At 34.1% G+C, this 17,338-nt stretch overlaps 1 protein-coding gene across 1 annotated transcript; it reads right to left on the bottom strand.

Annotated features, from left to right (window-relative positions):
• Nucleotides 1-11,550, bottom strand: LOC107619902 (probable ubiquitin-like-specific protease 2A). The gene is made up of 2 exons (XM_021113692.1): nt 11,162-11,550; nt 1-875 (listed from the first exon to the last, which is right to left on the bottom strand). The coding sequence occupies exons 1-2, from the start codon at nt 11,548-11,550 to the stop codon at nt 146-148; spliced, it is 1,119 nt and encodes a 372-aa protein (XP_020969351.1). The 3' UTR covers nt 1-145.

Here is a 17,338-nt window from a genome sequence, read left to right as displayed (position 1 = left end):
TACTAATATGCAAGTTTATTAACTTCATAAATATCCATAAGAGTACTTGAGTATCAGTTCCATTCCAGCAGAAAATAAAGTCCGATAAAGTTGAACTGCACATATTAGTATGTTACAAACAGTTTGTACTAAAATTTTAGAACTTCTAACCCATTGAATCAAGTCCCTCACGAAACCTATCCAAGCCTTCGTGGGTAAACCAATCTTTTTTCATAAAGTAAGGATACCCTTCCAAACTAAAATCATCTGGAGCGAGACTAAGAAACAATTTAATGAAATAGAGGACAAAGTTCCCACATTCATTACCGTCTCTTTGTTGCGGCACCTTAGGAATCAACAATGGAATTCGAGATATAATATTCTTAGTTTCAGGCCTGTTCGCTGCCTGATAAATGTCTAGCACAAATCTTCTTATCTCCGGTTCAAGTCGCCTTGGATTCGCCATTGCAAGAGAATCTAGCAACAACATGCAAGGTGATCTAGTATTTGTTTGCGAGCTCTCACCAAAATGGCAGAAGATCAAGAGGCTCCAGTGACCCCAGCAAACTATTGGAACAAAAACATATGCCTTTGAGAAAATATTAGCCTTTTTTATCCAAGCCAGCACCTTGTCTTTAGATGATTTACTCCTGTATAGGTTAAACCATAAGCTGTCAAAGTATGTGCAGCGCCTTCTCTTCTCTTCCGAGAAACTCCTCCATATTTTCTCCAAGTATTCACCGAACAATCCACTGTCTAGCTTTTCTCTAGGTTTACAAAGTTCTTCCTCATCATTGGATTTTCTCTTCCTCTTTGATTGCACTTTCTGAGACCTGTCACTCAAATAACAGGACAATGAGTTGGTAACACTTCCTGTCACATCTGTTACAGGCTCACTTTACTTTCCTCAACCACTTTTTTCAGAATTCCTTAACCCAAATATTTTTCATGTTAGATCACTAAGAAATAAAATACTTGAATGTGGAAATCTACCTGAATTCATAAACATGAATCATGATTGGAAGAGTTTGGATCTTATGGTTCTTTCAATCTTCCTCAATCAAAACCTTTCTGCATTCCTAGGCGGCTGTGCAACTTCTCTGATGGAGAAGGAGTTGCTAAGACGGCTTTGGTATGTTGGGGACCGAAATCTAAAAGCACTATTTATATTTAAACATGGCATCCATTAAACCCTAAAGTCCAAATAAAAATAGTATCTAAAGTTCAAAAGATAATATATCTGAAATCCAAAAGATAATTATCTAAAGTACAAAAGATAATATCTGGTTTTATTATCATTTAATTTCAAATCAAAAGTAATTATGACTTATTCAATTTAGCATTTATAACAATAGATGAGATCACCATTATATAAGTCATTTAATTTGAAATGGCATAATTTGTGATTATAATTAATGTATGTATTGCCCACAAACAAATTAGAAAATTAAAATAATTTCCTAACAATCTCCCACTTACGCTATACATATATTTTTTCTAGATATAATCACATCTTATAAACTTTTATGCGCATATTTGAATGCTATTTCCTTTATTACTTTAACAATCTGGTCCGTCTCATATATTAGATATGAAATTACCATAACTTTTATTACATTAATGTACCACGGCAATCACCATCCTAATATACTTAACGACATAGATTAAATTTGGATGAGTAATATAAAAATTACATGCCAAGTGATCTCATGCATGTCTATTTCTAGCTGGTCTAACTTTAAAACTTTATTGAAATCAAACACAAAATAAATATTGCAAAATGAACATTTCACATAATATGAAACAAATCATCAACTTAGTTCTGCAGAAAAATAATTCAATATCTGTCATAGGACATATAGTATAAAATAAACTCCCACTAAACTAAGGCATCACAAATATTGGCACATATTCGAGCAGTGTGCTCATAAAAGACTTTAGAGATCAATCCCTTGGTTAATGGGTTTGCTAGCATATACTCTGTTCCTATATGTTCTGTGAAAATCTTTTTTTTTTTTTACTTTTTCTTTAACAACTAAGAACTTGATGGCTATATGTTTCGATTTTGTCAAGCTTTTATTGTTGTTGGTGTATAGTACTGCTGATTTATTGTCATAAAATATATTTAATGACCTTTCAATGTCATTTACTATACGAAACTCAATGACAAAGTTTCATAACCATATGCCATGAAATCGGAATCAGAGTACTCAATGATCTCCAAATTTTCTGATCTCGATCAGTAAGTGTAACACCCTAATATTCAAATCCTTATGCTCGAGTCATAAGTCAATGATATTACGGTGGTACGACTCTCAGGTGGATTTTTAATAAATAAATATAGGTAATTTCGAAAGGAGTATTAATCGAGAAGCCTGAAAAGAGTTGAAATAAAATCGCGAAGACGTATCTTAATAAATTCAATGTACTGCAACAAAGCTCACTAAGCATCCTAAACTTCTTCACCAATTATTCATCCTAGGTTCTCGCTAATCCATGAATAGGCAACTGTCATAAGGGAGTGCTAAATCCAATTCATGTTTCACATGTTTTCCAACTCGCTGACTCTTCCACGAATCAGACTCAGAATCATAAGCAAAACCATCACCAGTTGTTCTGCCTCAACAGTTTTATATCAATACATCATCATGGAATCGCATCATCAATTCATCCCATCAAGAACAGCCCTGACACCCACCGACACCAGCATGAGGGGCCTCTCAGTTGTACAAACACAAGCAATACAGGCAAGTAATACACAAACATGATACAAGTAGAACAAGTAGCATATAGTCAGGTAACATGGCATATATGATGTAGAAATCCAAGACAAATGGCAAACCCAAACAATTCAAACATATGCAAATGATGAATGCCTGCCCTATGGCTGATGATATCATCTGTCGGTTATATAGCCAACCCGACATGTCCTGGTAGCTACCCATTGGACAGAAACACCCATTGCGGAGCAAGTAGGTTTGAGCTACACCCCCCTTGCTACTACCCAGGTATCTCAAGCATTGGCCCGGAGCAAGTGGGACGAACCACAACCCTTGCTACTGCCCAGGTATCTCAAACATATATTCATTCAATCTCAATTCATATTATCAATATTCATTGTTACCAAATCTCAAACATTAACTTGGAGCAAGTGGGACGAACCACAACCCTTACTACTATCCAAGTATCACAAATAAACATTTATTCATAATCACCCTTCATTATTATCAATTCTCAGACAATGACCCAGAGCAAGCGGGACGAACCACGACCCTTGCTACTACCCAGGTATCACAAATACACATTTATTCAAAACTCCATGATTAAACTCGTTTATCATAATCTTCCTTTCCTGTCTCATACCCGGAGCAAGTGGACAACGCCACTGCCTACTACCCGGGGTCGCACATCACATTTCAATATTTTTTCATTATTATCCATTTAACATATTCATTCATTAATCATATATGCATTTATACTCAGCCATAGACAATAATGGCTTTGCCGTAACCCGGCAATAACTCAGCCATCCGGCTCATGGTCCAATCAAGAACGGGCCATTTATCAATAAATATAGCCCTCCGGCTCATGGCATACACAGTACTTCCACCGTCATCCTCCATATCTCATATAATCATCTTTGATCATAACTTTTCCCCTTTCTTCACTCGCAAGTTACCATATCCCCTAGCTCCTTTCTCATTGCTAGGCATATCATAATGATTTAATACATAAGAGGTGAGATCGGAGGCTTAGAAGTATGAGATTTGGTTTTACAAACTCAAAAATCAACTTTGGCATAAAAACAGGGCCACGCGTACGCGCACTCCACGCGCACGCGTGGATGACCAAAAACTCATCGACACGCAAGCGCCATATGCACGAACGTGCGGGTTGAAAAATATCCAAACGGCGCGCAAGCGTCAGCCACGCGTACGCGTGGGTGCTCTTGCGCCCAGGCACAAAACTGGCACAATCCTGGCACAACTCTCTGAAAAATGGCTGGGCAATTGGTGCAGCGCATCGACGCGCCCGCGCACACCATGCGCACGCGTGGATGGTGCTTTCTGGAAGAACGGCGCGCACGCGCCAAGTGCGCCTACGCGCGTAGGGTCGTTCTGCTAAAAATTTTCTAAGTTAAAAGGTGCAGAATTTACAGATTCAACCCCCAATCTTCCGACGGTCATAACTTTCTCATTTTAAATCATTTTTCACCCGTTCTTCGAACGGCATGGACATCCCGGATCCAATTTCATTTCTAAACAGATTTGGCAGAAAACAGAGATCCGTAGTCCAGGTTATGTCCCGTCAAAGTATGCCAAAAAAAACCATGTTTTCATACAAAACCACAAAGTGCCATTTTCAAAACAAGCCATTTTCAACTCTTTCCAAAGTCAATCAAAACATGCCAATTTCAACCCTTTTTGAAATCAATCAAAATGTACCAAAATCAACATCAAACCATCCTCAACTCACACATTGACACTTTCTCAAACTCAAACACATTTACATATCATATACTCTTCCTCATGCCAAATTTCAACAACACTATTTCCAATCAACCATCATTATACATAATCAATATCATACTCACTATCACGTGGTTTCACCCACAAATCAACCTTAATCACTCCTCAAGTATATATCACAACATACATATCTCTAATGCATCATAATACCACCAAGGCATCAATAATCATAATCACATATATGACCACATAATATATCTCAACCAAAACCAAACATGCCTCATCTATATAATTTCACCCAAATTTACCAAATTCCACACTTCAACTTCTCAAACCATATTGTTCAATAACCAACCCAATCATTCATATATTCATTATCTGAAATTCATCCAATCACTTGTGTCATCATACAATGCACACATCAACTTACCTTTCTTACCTTTCCCCGGCCTCCGGCCCAAAATTCACGGCCTCCGGCCCAATTTCACAATTTAAATGGATAAACCACAAATCAATACTCATTACCCAGTACATCAAATTCTCAATACACCAAGCATACAAGGCTACACAATCCTCAACCCAATCATTAATTCACATTACATACTGATGGTTCTATTTAAACTTGAGAAGGGGGGTTGAATCAAGTTAGCTTAAAACTTTAAGTTTTAAACTCTGTTTTTGCTGTTGCTCGAGTTGCAGGAGATTATTTGAAATAGTCTCATACCCAGAAAGTTAAAAGTGCAGAGAAGAGGAGAAAGAGGCCAACATGTATCCTGGTTCGGATTCTTTGTGCCATGAATCCTACATCCAGTCTCCACCACAAACCATGGTGGAATTTTCACTATAATTCTCAGGTTACATACACCAATACTATTGAATTACTCCCTAATTCAACTAGTATCTACCCCTAAGCTTTCTTCACCAAAGCTTAGCAACCCCAAAGTGCTATCCCAACTTGGAAGGGGAATCTACACAGATTCAATTCTCACCAAGTGCTAACCCAACTTGGCAAGGGGAACTAATCCTAGTTCATAAATCCAAATTACATCAGAAAAACAAACAGTGGCTATTTCTGCATCACTCTTGCCTTTTCTCTCTTGGCTTTTGATCCTCACATGATTGCCTTTTTCAAAACAAAGAATAACGCAAGACAGCCATAACAATAACTCAGAATTAAGCTTGAGTAGAAGAAAGAGATTTCAGCTCTATGTTAGAGAAGGTGCTCTGAATGTGTGTGCTCTCTTTCTTGACTTGAAATGATGGAATGAGTCTTTTTATATATCTTCAGCTTGCTTAGAATTTCTGCCTCTTCCATTTCCTTGTGCCAGCTGCTCGTTGGCGCTGTCCTTGATGGCATGCAGTCCTTTCTTTCTCTTGCTTCACCACCTCAGCTGCTGGAGTAGCTCGACCACTACCTCTGCTGTCCTTGGTGTTTCTTTCTTCCTTGGCATGCTCTTCTTTTGCATCCTGCTCCATGATCTCTGCCATACGAGGAGCTTCACCCACTACCTCTGCTGCTTAGCAAGTTTGTGTTTTGCTTTTCCTTTGCTGAAATTTGCTTTACTGTTTGTCCTTGGAGAGGTGAGAGTCCTTGTGTCTTGTTGCTTTGCTAGAGCCCCAGCTGTCCTTGATGTTGACAGATGTCCTTTTCTTTCTTTTCTTCTTTTGCCAACACATAGCCTTTTATTCTTTGCTGAACGGTGCAATGAGCTTTGGCTCTTTTACAATTGCTGAATGGTGCAATAGGGATATGGACTTGTGCATTTACTTGGAGCATTAAGGAAACAAGTAGCATTGTTTGGCTTGTGAGATAGTTAATGGGCCTGCCACAATAAAACACTCATTAAACAATATTGGGCTTTTCACCCAAAACAATGTTTGTCATCATAACATAACCCAAAATAAAAAACTAGACTCAACACATACCAACTATGCATATTAGCACCAATCATTTACGCAATCTAATCTTAATCCTAGGGGCATCTAGCCTAGGAATTCTCATCACAATACACGGTACTTAAATAAAACTTAAACCGTACCTCTTGTAGCCAAACCAATTGAGTCTCTTCTTTGGAAGTCTTCACCAACCTTAACTCCAAGCCTTACCAAAGCTCCTCAAGCAATACCAATCTCCCAATTGTGCACCAACATCACCAAATACACTAACATAACCAATATCACATACATACATCAACCTAGGGCTCATAAAAATGACAAATCACAAGGGTTTGAGCACTTCTTACCTCAGCCTATATGAAGTAGGGATAGAACCCACTTAGAATCCATGTTGGAGTATCCCTAAACACCCAAAATCACAAGATTTCAACACTAACTACCCAAAAACGTGTAACAGTGGAGAATTTCGAAAACTGGGCAGAGATGAATGAAATACTCACCACCAAACTTAGATAGAATTGTAGAGGATGAGAAGAGCAACGCGTGGCCGCAAACGGCTCGTCAATCGGAGCTCCGTAGCTCAAGTTATGGTGGTTTGAAGATCAAAGAGAGTTAAGTTTTCTCTCTTCTCTTCTCTCTTCTCAATTTCAGCGCCCCAGCCCTTCTTTTTAGGGTAAAATGAGCTGAAATGCTCATAACTAATGTTTATATATGTTGGGTCTTGGGTCCACTTAGGCCCGGTTCACTTATTTTTGTCCGTTGGCCCAATTTTGGGCCAAAACCTTTAAGATTAGCGCTCTAAATCGCACTTTAAATATTTCTACCTTCCCTAATTATAATTCCTCATTTCTTAATCTCATTTACTCATAATCAATTTTCTTAGCTGTAGTACCAGACAGATCTCAGCCGGTACTGCCGGTCAAAATTCTACTGCGCGCTTTTACGCAGAAAACTATGTTTTTCGACTCAGAAAAATTCACTGAATCTAAATATCATATTTAGATGATCAAATTCCAATTGCCGAATCTTCCAACCATATTCGCTCCCATTTAACTTATTATTTAATTAATTTTGGTTAGACCGGGTATTACAGTAAGCATGTAATCTTTTGTTCTCTTCAGATAATGTATTATGCGTTTAACAACTATTCAATGATTCATGTTCGGATTGCTCAAGTATCTATCCAATACTCCCACTATAAATGATATATCAGGACGTGTGCATACTTGAGCATACATTAAGCTCCCTAGTGTTGATGCATAAGATTTATCATGCATTACTGTCCTCTTAAGCTCATTTTTAGAGCATTGCTTGAGACTGAACTTGTCTCCTTTAGCTACAGGTGTATCCATTGGTCTACAACCTTTCATGCTATATCTACTTAAAATCTTTTCGATATAGTTCTTTTGTGATAATCCAAGAATACCTTGAGAGCGATCTCTTGATATCTCGATTCCTAATACAAAAGAGCCATCACCGAGATCTTTCATTTTGAATTTGTTCGATAGAAATTTCTTAGTTTTATGCGACAAGCCTATATCGTTACTGGCAAGTAACATATAAGACCAAAAATATGTATTTACTCCCACTGAACTTGCGGTATACACATTCATCTATAATATTTATCTCAAAATCATATGAGGTAATGACTTGATTAAATTTGTGATACCATTGACGGAAAACTTGTTTGAGACCATAGATGGATTTTCTCCTTTTTCTGTTAGATCTCCTTAATAACATTTTTTGAGGTTGTTGAGCTTGCTGTATGGGTTGAGGTTGAGGAGGATTCTCATTATTTTCTTGTATTGAGCAACAAAAATATTTTTATTATTCTCTTGTACTGTAACTAGGAGAGAGAGAGAGAGAAGTGGTGACGAGCTCAACAATGACGGTAACGGGATAAGCAGCGATGGCGACATGAGCTGTGAAGGAAGATGGAAACTGTGAAGGGGTAGACGGCGATGGGCTCAGCAACGACGATGACGAAAGTTATGATGTTTTTTTTGAAGAAGCCGAGAAGAAGAAAACTTTGGGTGAGGATGATTGGGTTTCTCTTGCATGGGTATAGAGTATGGACTAAAGCTGTGAATCACTAAATCTGTGATGTGAGGCAAATCCTAATTCCTAAAAAGTGTTTATATGTATATATTCGGGGTGGGTACACTTTAAACCCGACCATGCTCTGTCCTAAGCAAAATTTACCCCGACTCGGGTCAAGTTATTACCCTCCCCAATCGGGTATATACGGGTCGGGTACCCGCGTATTTGGGTACTCCTGCCAAGTCTAACCATGTCTTGATGCTCCATTTATTAAGGGTTTACCACTAGCTAATGGATTGCTATACACACAAGACGAGATTCTAACTCCTAATAGTTGTTTAAGCGGACGAGTGAGATGATCACTCTAGCTACAAACTCAGGTATATTTGTAAATTAGTTTTTGTATATATTAAAAAAATTCAAAAGACTTGAGCTTACTAAAGACAGACCCCATAAAAAATAACGGATCCCACCACAAAATTAGTGAACCAAAATAAGCAATATAATGAAGTACAATTTATATAAATTATAATTATAATATGTTTTAATGTTTTATTTTTTTTAAAGAAAAAAATGACTCAACATTGAAGAATAGAGTTCATTACAAATTCGAAAAACAAATACAGGAATAATAGAAAAAAAGTGCTCAACAAAAATTTTAGTATTAGATAAAGAATATCTAATTTTTCATATTAGTTAAAAAATATCTAATTTTCTATATGGATTTCGGGTTATACATTGCAATTAATTAAAAAAACTAGTTAAGATTATTAAGGTAAAAAGTAATATCTTTTTAAGTGTCTAAATAAGAGTTAATATTTAAAATAATTTCTGAAATTTGTCTCCAAACTTAATTTAACTCTCAAAATTTTAATTGACTCTAATTGTATTATAAAATTTTGACCGGTGCTTCAATTTGACCTTTTTTTCGTTTTTCGTCACTAAAAAGCTGACCTATTAATTTTAAATGACACCTACAAAAAAAAAATCAATGAATATGATACAATTATGTGCAATCAACACAACACAACAAAGCAAAGAAAGTAATGTAAAGTCAACAACAAACTCATTCTGATCCCACTACAAACACTAAAATAAAATATTAAAATTAAAATTAAAATCATACTTTGACATAAACACAAGAAAAATCAAGATCATAACTAAATCATGAATTTCTTCTTAAATGAATCCATAACAACCAAAAAAACCAAAATCAACCATAATCATCAAAAAGAAGAAAAAGAAGAACATCAATTACATAAAAAGAATATCAAACTTCAAAAAATTGTTTTCCATTTTTTTCCATTCACCTTACCAATAATATTTTCATGACCACTAACTTCATCAATTAGAAATCTATAATGAACAATTTACATATTTTTTCACCTTAAATTATCAGAAAATTTAATAATATCACTATATATCGAGTAGCATAGAAAAACAGCTTTAAAGAATAACTGACTTTTTTATTTTGTTATTACCAAGTATTAGAAAACTGATAAGAACTGAACTAAACAGGGAGATAAAATATATGTACATTACAGATATACTATTAGAGAAACATGAAAGAATAAGATTGTCTTTTTAAATTAATCAAGGAGTAATACAATTTTTTTAACAATGGTTGCTCCAGTAAATAAATATATGTAATTTCAACCGAAAAATACTGGACAGATAATTAAATTAAAATGGGATATAAAGGAATAAGATTATCATTTTAAAATAGAATATGAAGAATCAATGACTGCTCAAATGAACAAAGAATTGAAAGATTCAGTTGATCACAACCACATACATGCAAAAAAATTAAACCCTAGCATACAAGAACTCTACCATCATCAACAACCATAATCAACCATAGTCCCCCAAAATTTTACTGATGAAGTAGAACGAAAAAAATGAAGAACAACCCATAGCCAACATTTTGAAAAAAACATAACAATGTATGTTGAAAGCAACGATTTTGTTACTAATTTGTTTTTGAAGAGATGATGATTCTCAGGTAATTAGTCTTCACAATGGAAGGGCAAAATAAGTTAGAAAAGCTTCAAACCTCAGTTACAGTGACAACCATGATTTTTCTCTGAAGCCTGAAGGTACGTATACGAAGGGAGGAGGAGGAAGAAGAAGGGTTAATTGGGGTTTCACTTTTCAAGTGGTTAATGTTTGGGTTTTGGTTTAACCCCCTCTCTCATGTCACACCACATCGTTTCTAAGTATTTTCGGCGCCAAAAGTTAAACGACGTCGTTTTGACAGTGTCAGGTGTTATTTAAAATTGTTAGGTTAGCTTTTCGGTGACGAAAAACGACGGAAGGACCAAATTGAGGCACGGATCAAAATTTCAGAGTACAATTAGAGTCAATTAAAATTTTGAGGGCTAAATTAAATCGGAAGTCACATTTCACGAGCCATTTTAAGTATTAACTCATTTAAATAATGTACCTAAGCTATTGGAATTTTAAAATAGGTCAACTCTTTAAAATATTGACCAGTTTATTAGAATGTGACCTAGAACAAATAAATGGTCGCACTAATCTTGTTGGGTGCAAACTTTTTATTTATCAATTCTTTCTTTTAATTTTTATCTTTATTTTAATAATAACAGTAATACAAATATAAATTTTTTTGCTGACATGATGCTTAAATTTTGAGTTTAAAGATTTATTTTTTTAGATTTTTCTCATATTTTTTATTTTTTATTGTAACATTTAATTGTGTTTGAAAATTTAAATAGTGCTTCTTCTCACGCAAACCTTGTTGATTGCAATAAAAGAACTTCCGCACGATATTCCCTTCCTCATTTTTCACAGAATCACCCTTTCGTACAGTGAATCCAGTTGCCTTCGCAAAAGTCACATATGCTTTGTACGCCTCTTCCACACTATTATACTCAGCTGATTCCAATGCGGCGGCAGTTAAAACCGCTGATCTCAATTCTTTGTCACCATGTTGTGTGTCAGCCGTAATGTGTATTCCTGTTGGTACCGGCATGGAATCCTCATCACCAGCCACTGAACCATCTTCTCTATCCCCCGCTGCCGATTGACTTTCCTCTGTCTCTAGTGACCGTGCAGCACTTCCTTCATCATCATCCGTTGAGTCCGTGCTCCATCCATCAGTCCATTGGACGGAGAAATCAGAACTTCCTTCTCCATGGCTTTCCATCTCAAATCGGCAGCACTATGTAAAGAAATTCTCATTTTCAAAAAGGCTAACTATTAATACCAAAGACCAGGGACAAGATATCTGATTAGCAGAACGGCTAACAAGATAGATTGCTAGCGGAATTAAATTAAATACTACAATTAAATTAAACACAATCAACAAGACAAAAACAACATGCAGGATATTGGCTACGAAAGAACATGATAACATGGTGCGATGAATTAAATTAATAACTGGCAACACCACAAAGCACTATGCACCATCATGGCTAACAAGGAAGATGATAAATTCATCCATTGAATTAAACTAATTAATTTAAATTAACCATAACGGCTAAGAATAAAGATGAACTCATTTGCTACAATAAACTAATTACAATCCACACCACAAAAAAAAGTATGCAGGTCACGAAGTTAGTGTAAATGCTCTTCACACTGAGCAATTCTTCTTGGGATTTAACTGGGCATTTAAGTTGGCAACATGCAGATTCATCGTCAATTATACAAGAGACGAATGTGATGTAAATAATAAAACAAATCAAAGGTTACACTTACCTCAGATCGAAGGCGACTTCGGCATCGATAGCCACCCACACGGCGGCGAATGTCGCGGACCTGAAATGAGGCTGAGTGCCTGCGTATACTGCTTTACGGATTGCACCCTACCAACAAAAAGGTACACAGCCGCACATCGCAGGACACTTCGATGTCGTCAGCCACCCTAACCTCTGCGATTGTTGCGGACCTGGAACGATGCAATAGTGGCTGAATCTGCTACTGTACCAAATGCGCCCGAACCACAAGATGATCGACAACTAGAATCCTCCCCCGAAACAACCCGGGGGCTGACTCATGAAACCACCGGTTAATAATTCACCGCCAACAATGGTCCAAGTTGATCGCAACATGAACTCCGGGTGATGGTCGCCGTCCACAGCAAACCTTTCAAACTCAAGCGTGGAGAGCTTTTTGGTCATTTAGGTTTTTTTGGGTAGCTTTTTGAAATTCCTAATTGGCCCTTCCCCTAAATCTAATTAACTCTCAAGATAATGTTCCTAATTTACCATCTAAATTTTTTACCTGGTATAATTACCTAAGTTACTATGGTCAGCAAAGTCAAACAAATCTTTGAGTCTCTACTTACTAAGCCACATGCCAGCATTCATTTGGTTTGGCCCACTTAATCACCTTAGCCACAAAAAAATATAAGCCACCAGAGCCTGCACCATATATATATATATATATGGGAGAAGTTGGATGAAATCAGTAAAGAAAAGTGAGCCATTAGATGAAATCTCGCACCATTAAAATCATCATTGATAACTATTTGATGGCTACAAATCACAAAAGTTGCTGTCCCCCTAACACTCCTCATATATATACACCTCTGTCGGCCTGCCATGTACACCAGAATTTTCCATAGGATTTAGCAAGGTTCTCAGGCTCAAGCATGGCAATCGTCTCTGGAACTCTTGGGCTTATCAATAAACCTAACTTGACCTGCACCATCCAAATCAGCCTCTATGACACAGAAAAAGACAAAAGAGAATGAAAGTGAAAAACCTGATAAGCATGAGAGTGCCAAAACTTCTTCTCCTCATTAGTCAGATCCTCAAAGATTCTATCAAAAGTAATGTACTCCACACCTAGCACACATTCATATGGAGCGAGCGAGTTAGTTTGAATAACAAGGAAAAACATGCATGCATGCATTATGCATGGGGAGTGAGGGAGTAATCAGACCAAGGAAGCGGGCGTTGGCGTCTAAAAACATCTATTTTTCAAAAGTCTCAAAACTAGTTATCTTTATTGTTATTTCTATTACAATCAAATAATATATTGCACCAAAATAAAATTTTAACTTTCTAATAAAATAAAATATCAAAATCTATTAATGTATATAGTGCTAATACTACAATGACGTTTAGTTTGCAATGTTGATTTAAAAAATAAAATAATGACTATTTATTAGCATGTGACATACTACTAGTTAGACTACAGTTTTTATTGTTCTAAAAATAAATAAGATGGAAATATATGAACTTAACCATATGAATTAACCTTATTTTATGTGAAAAGGAAATACTAATTTTTTTACAAAATCTTTGTGGGGGCAATGGTTGCCCTAGCAAAGTTCCGCCATTGGCGTCGTCGGAGTCGTACACATTCGGGGCATATAATATTATCTTCTTATTCTATACTTCTCATCCTATTTATATGGATATTACCAACTAATTTCATAAATATTTCATCTACTAACTACTAACCATTACTAACTTTAACTTTCAACTACTAACAACACTAATAATATTTTAATATGTCCTCACAAGTTGGTGGATGAAAGATGTCAATAATCTCCAACTTGGATAAATTTTGATAAGATGGTTGAAGAAGAGGCGTCCGGCGTAGAAGAAGAGGCATGTGGAGCGAGATGCAGAGGAAGAAGGAAGACGCGTGTGTAGCAGGCTGACAATTCTGATCATGACGAAAAGGAGAAACAAAACTACTGCTCTAATTCTGTGTTTCATTTTCAACACATTCCCCTCAATTCCTCTAAAACTGTTACTTAGAATTTTTTTTATCAATAATAGACTTATCATTGTAATTATTTTTTAGTAAGGGTGACCACTCAAATAAAGACGCATATTTTATTTTTTGCTAAAGATGTTTCTATGTCGTATTTTAATTGATTTCTGTATAATTTATTCGGTGCAAGATATAGTGTAACAAAATATATATAATATTAATTAGTTTTTAAAAAATTCTGAAAAAATTAAATATATTTAATACAAAACACATTGAATATAAATTTTTATTGAGTTTAAATTTTAAATAATTTTTAATTGAATTTTGAATATTTTTATTTTAAAGAGTTAGAATATTTTAACATTATCTTTAATTTTTCGTATCTTTTTAATTGAGTCTTTGATTTTTAAATTATAAACTTTATTTATAATTAAGAGTAATGTTTTAACACCACCAATTAGTCACACATATAAAAATACCAGAACAATTCTATTGTCATAATTATAATCTAATTTTATAAGCAATAAAATACAATGAAACTATATATAAGTAATATAACTAAAGCATGTCAACAAATAATTTATCATCTGAATTATATATGAATCAAATTGATAATATGAGGGCTAACAGTGCAAAAATTGATAACAAGGTTAGGAACTTACAAAACCTTTCTTAGGCTAACGGAAAAAACGTTTATATTTGTGTGATATATAAAACAATTATCATATATATATATATGCGCAAAAAAAGTCCAACTGTTTTAAAGTAAATTTTTTTTAATATTTAATTAAATGTTTTTGTATTTAGTACTTTTTTTTGGCACTTCTTCTTAGTTAAAAATATAATCATTATAATTTTTTAGTTATTATTGTTAGGGGTGTTCACAGATCGGATATGGTTGAAATTTCGATCAAATCCGCACTAAATTCATTATATTAAATTCGATATTCGCACTTTTTATGTTTGGATCAGATATCAAATATATCCATAAAATAAAAAATATTAAAAAATTTTATTTTTATAAAAAAAGTCAATAATCTTTTTTGTTTACTTTTTAAACATATTTACTTCTATTTGATAAGAGTGTGGATCCGATTCGATCCAATCCGATCATCTTATAGATCAGATCATATCCACAAATTACGGATCAGATACGATAAATACCGTGGATTTATGGATATGATCTAATCTATGGACACCCCTAACTACTACTATAGGTTCATTGTTGCAAAAGAATGTTTTTTTTTTTTATATTATAAACTATTATTAGATCTTAATTACCATTAAAACAACTTAATTGTCAACAAAGAGATAATACTTATTGGTCTCTAGAATTATGTTCGTATTTCAATCTAATTTTAAAAATTTCGATTTACTCAATTTAGTCTCCCAACTTAATAGTTATGACTCACATTAGTTCCTGATCTTATTTTTGTCACAGTCTCACAAAATCGTTAACAACATGCTGAGATGGACTAACGACTGCTACATTATACGTTCTAGCGACTATTTAATGTGACAATTGAAATTTTTTTCACCTTAATTTTTTTTCAACTAAACACTTAAAATCCTAATATGAATCACGGATACCTAAGTTAAAAAATCAAACTAAGTAAATTGAAACTTTAAAAATCAGACTAAAGCTCGAATATAACTTCAGACAGAACTTTAACTTATGTAGTGATTAATTTAAATGAGAATAAAATAAATCAAAATTCAACATAATTTTTATCAATGTTTTCAAATTCAAAATTTTTATACCAAAATTAACTAGAAATTCTCTTTAAATTAAAATTTTAATAAAATAGTGACTTTAATTATCTTAACCAATGTTCTAATTAATTACTTTTATGTCTTAAAAAAACTGTATATGAGAAGAAAATAATTAATTTGTCTACTTTAATAAATTAATGAATGTGATATTTTTTTTGTATAAATAATTTTAAAAAAATCTAATAGTTAATCTATTATCTTTTTGGTTTTAGTCCAAATTAAATGTTTTTTATTGTTTTTGGAAAGAAAATCTTTTGAGAAATTTAATAATATGTGATGAAGAACACCGAATAAATTATATAGAAACCAATTAAAACACAACATGAAAACATCTTTAGCAAAAGATGAAATAGGCGTCTTTATCTGAGTGGTAACCTTTAATAAGAGTACATAAAGAGTACATAGTATATAAAGTGTAATAACTCAACAAATATTTTTTAAGGAAATTTTTCATTCTTTTCAACAATTAAGTTTTTTCTCTTAATCCCTTTTGATTTATCAAACTATCAACATCACAGCTTGAACAGCTTAGCGCATAAAATTTTTTTCAGAAACTATTTCTGCCAAAAGGGGAAAAGAGTTCGTATCAATGCTATCCAAAAATGTTTCCGGGATACTCGCCATATTACTGTGGATATCCCAAGATTGAATGTTAGCATCATGAATAATAGTTAGGTTACTTCCTCTTTTTTTCTTTTTTTTTTTTGGTGTCGGTTATACTACTCTTATAGGATTTGATTTTCATTTTTTTTAATAAATTTACTTAGATTGTAAAGTTGTTTTTTTGTTAACTCTTTGTTTGAGTTTCAAGTATGCAACTGTAGTGAGGCAAATTGACAAAACTCTATTTAAATTTATAGAATTGAATGATAAAATAGTGGAGTAAGCACTACATAAGAAGAAGACTCTGAAAAGTAAAAAAAGAGAAAAAAAGAAAGTTGAAGAATGAAAAGTTTTATTATCTTTTCGTTGCTATTATCTATGTATATACAAAAATATTAAACATCCTAATCCTAATAAACATACTCTATTTAACCATTTAAATACATCAGAGTATCTCAGGAGTACCTAACAAGTACCTAATTAACAAAATAAAATATTATTTAATATATAACCTTAATTACACAAATCGTCAATGGCGGTCTTGTTTTCAGGGGGCGCATGTAAGAGAAATTGGATCTATCCTTCAACATAATAAGGTGCAGTCTCTGATGGTTGATGCATGCATATTGATGGCTATGGTGGCTATAATGTGTGAATCAATGTGGAAATGACATCTATAGATGTATTTGACAAACACGTTGAAAGAGAAGAAATACGTTAGGACTTCTTAATTTTTAGTTTGGTAAATTTTTTATTCATGAACGCATAAGTGATTTTGCATTTAAAATCATGTTTACAAGAAGTAATAATTTTGAACTTTTACTTTTCACCAACGGGCTTTTAATTATTAACATTCCATCCTTATTTACCTTTTTTTTTTTTGTGAC

The sequence above is a fragment of the Arachis ipaensis genome, chromosome B10, assembly GCF_000816755.2.
Source record: "Arachis ipaensis cultivar K30076 chromosome B10, Araip1.1, whole genome shotgun sequence".
In the NCBI taxonomy this organism is placed as follows: domain Eukaryota; kingdom Viridiplantae; phylum Streptophyta; class Magnoliopsida; order Fabales; family Fabaceae; genus Arachis; species Arachis ipaensis.
This window is presented reverse-complemented; position numbering and strand designations above follow the sequence as displayed.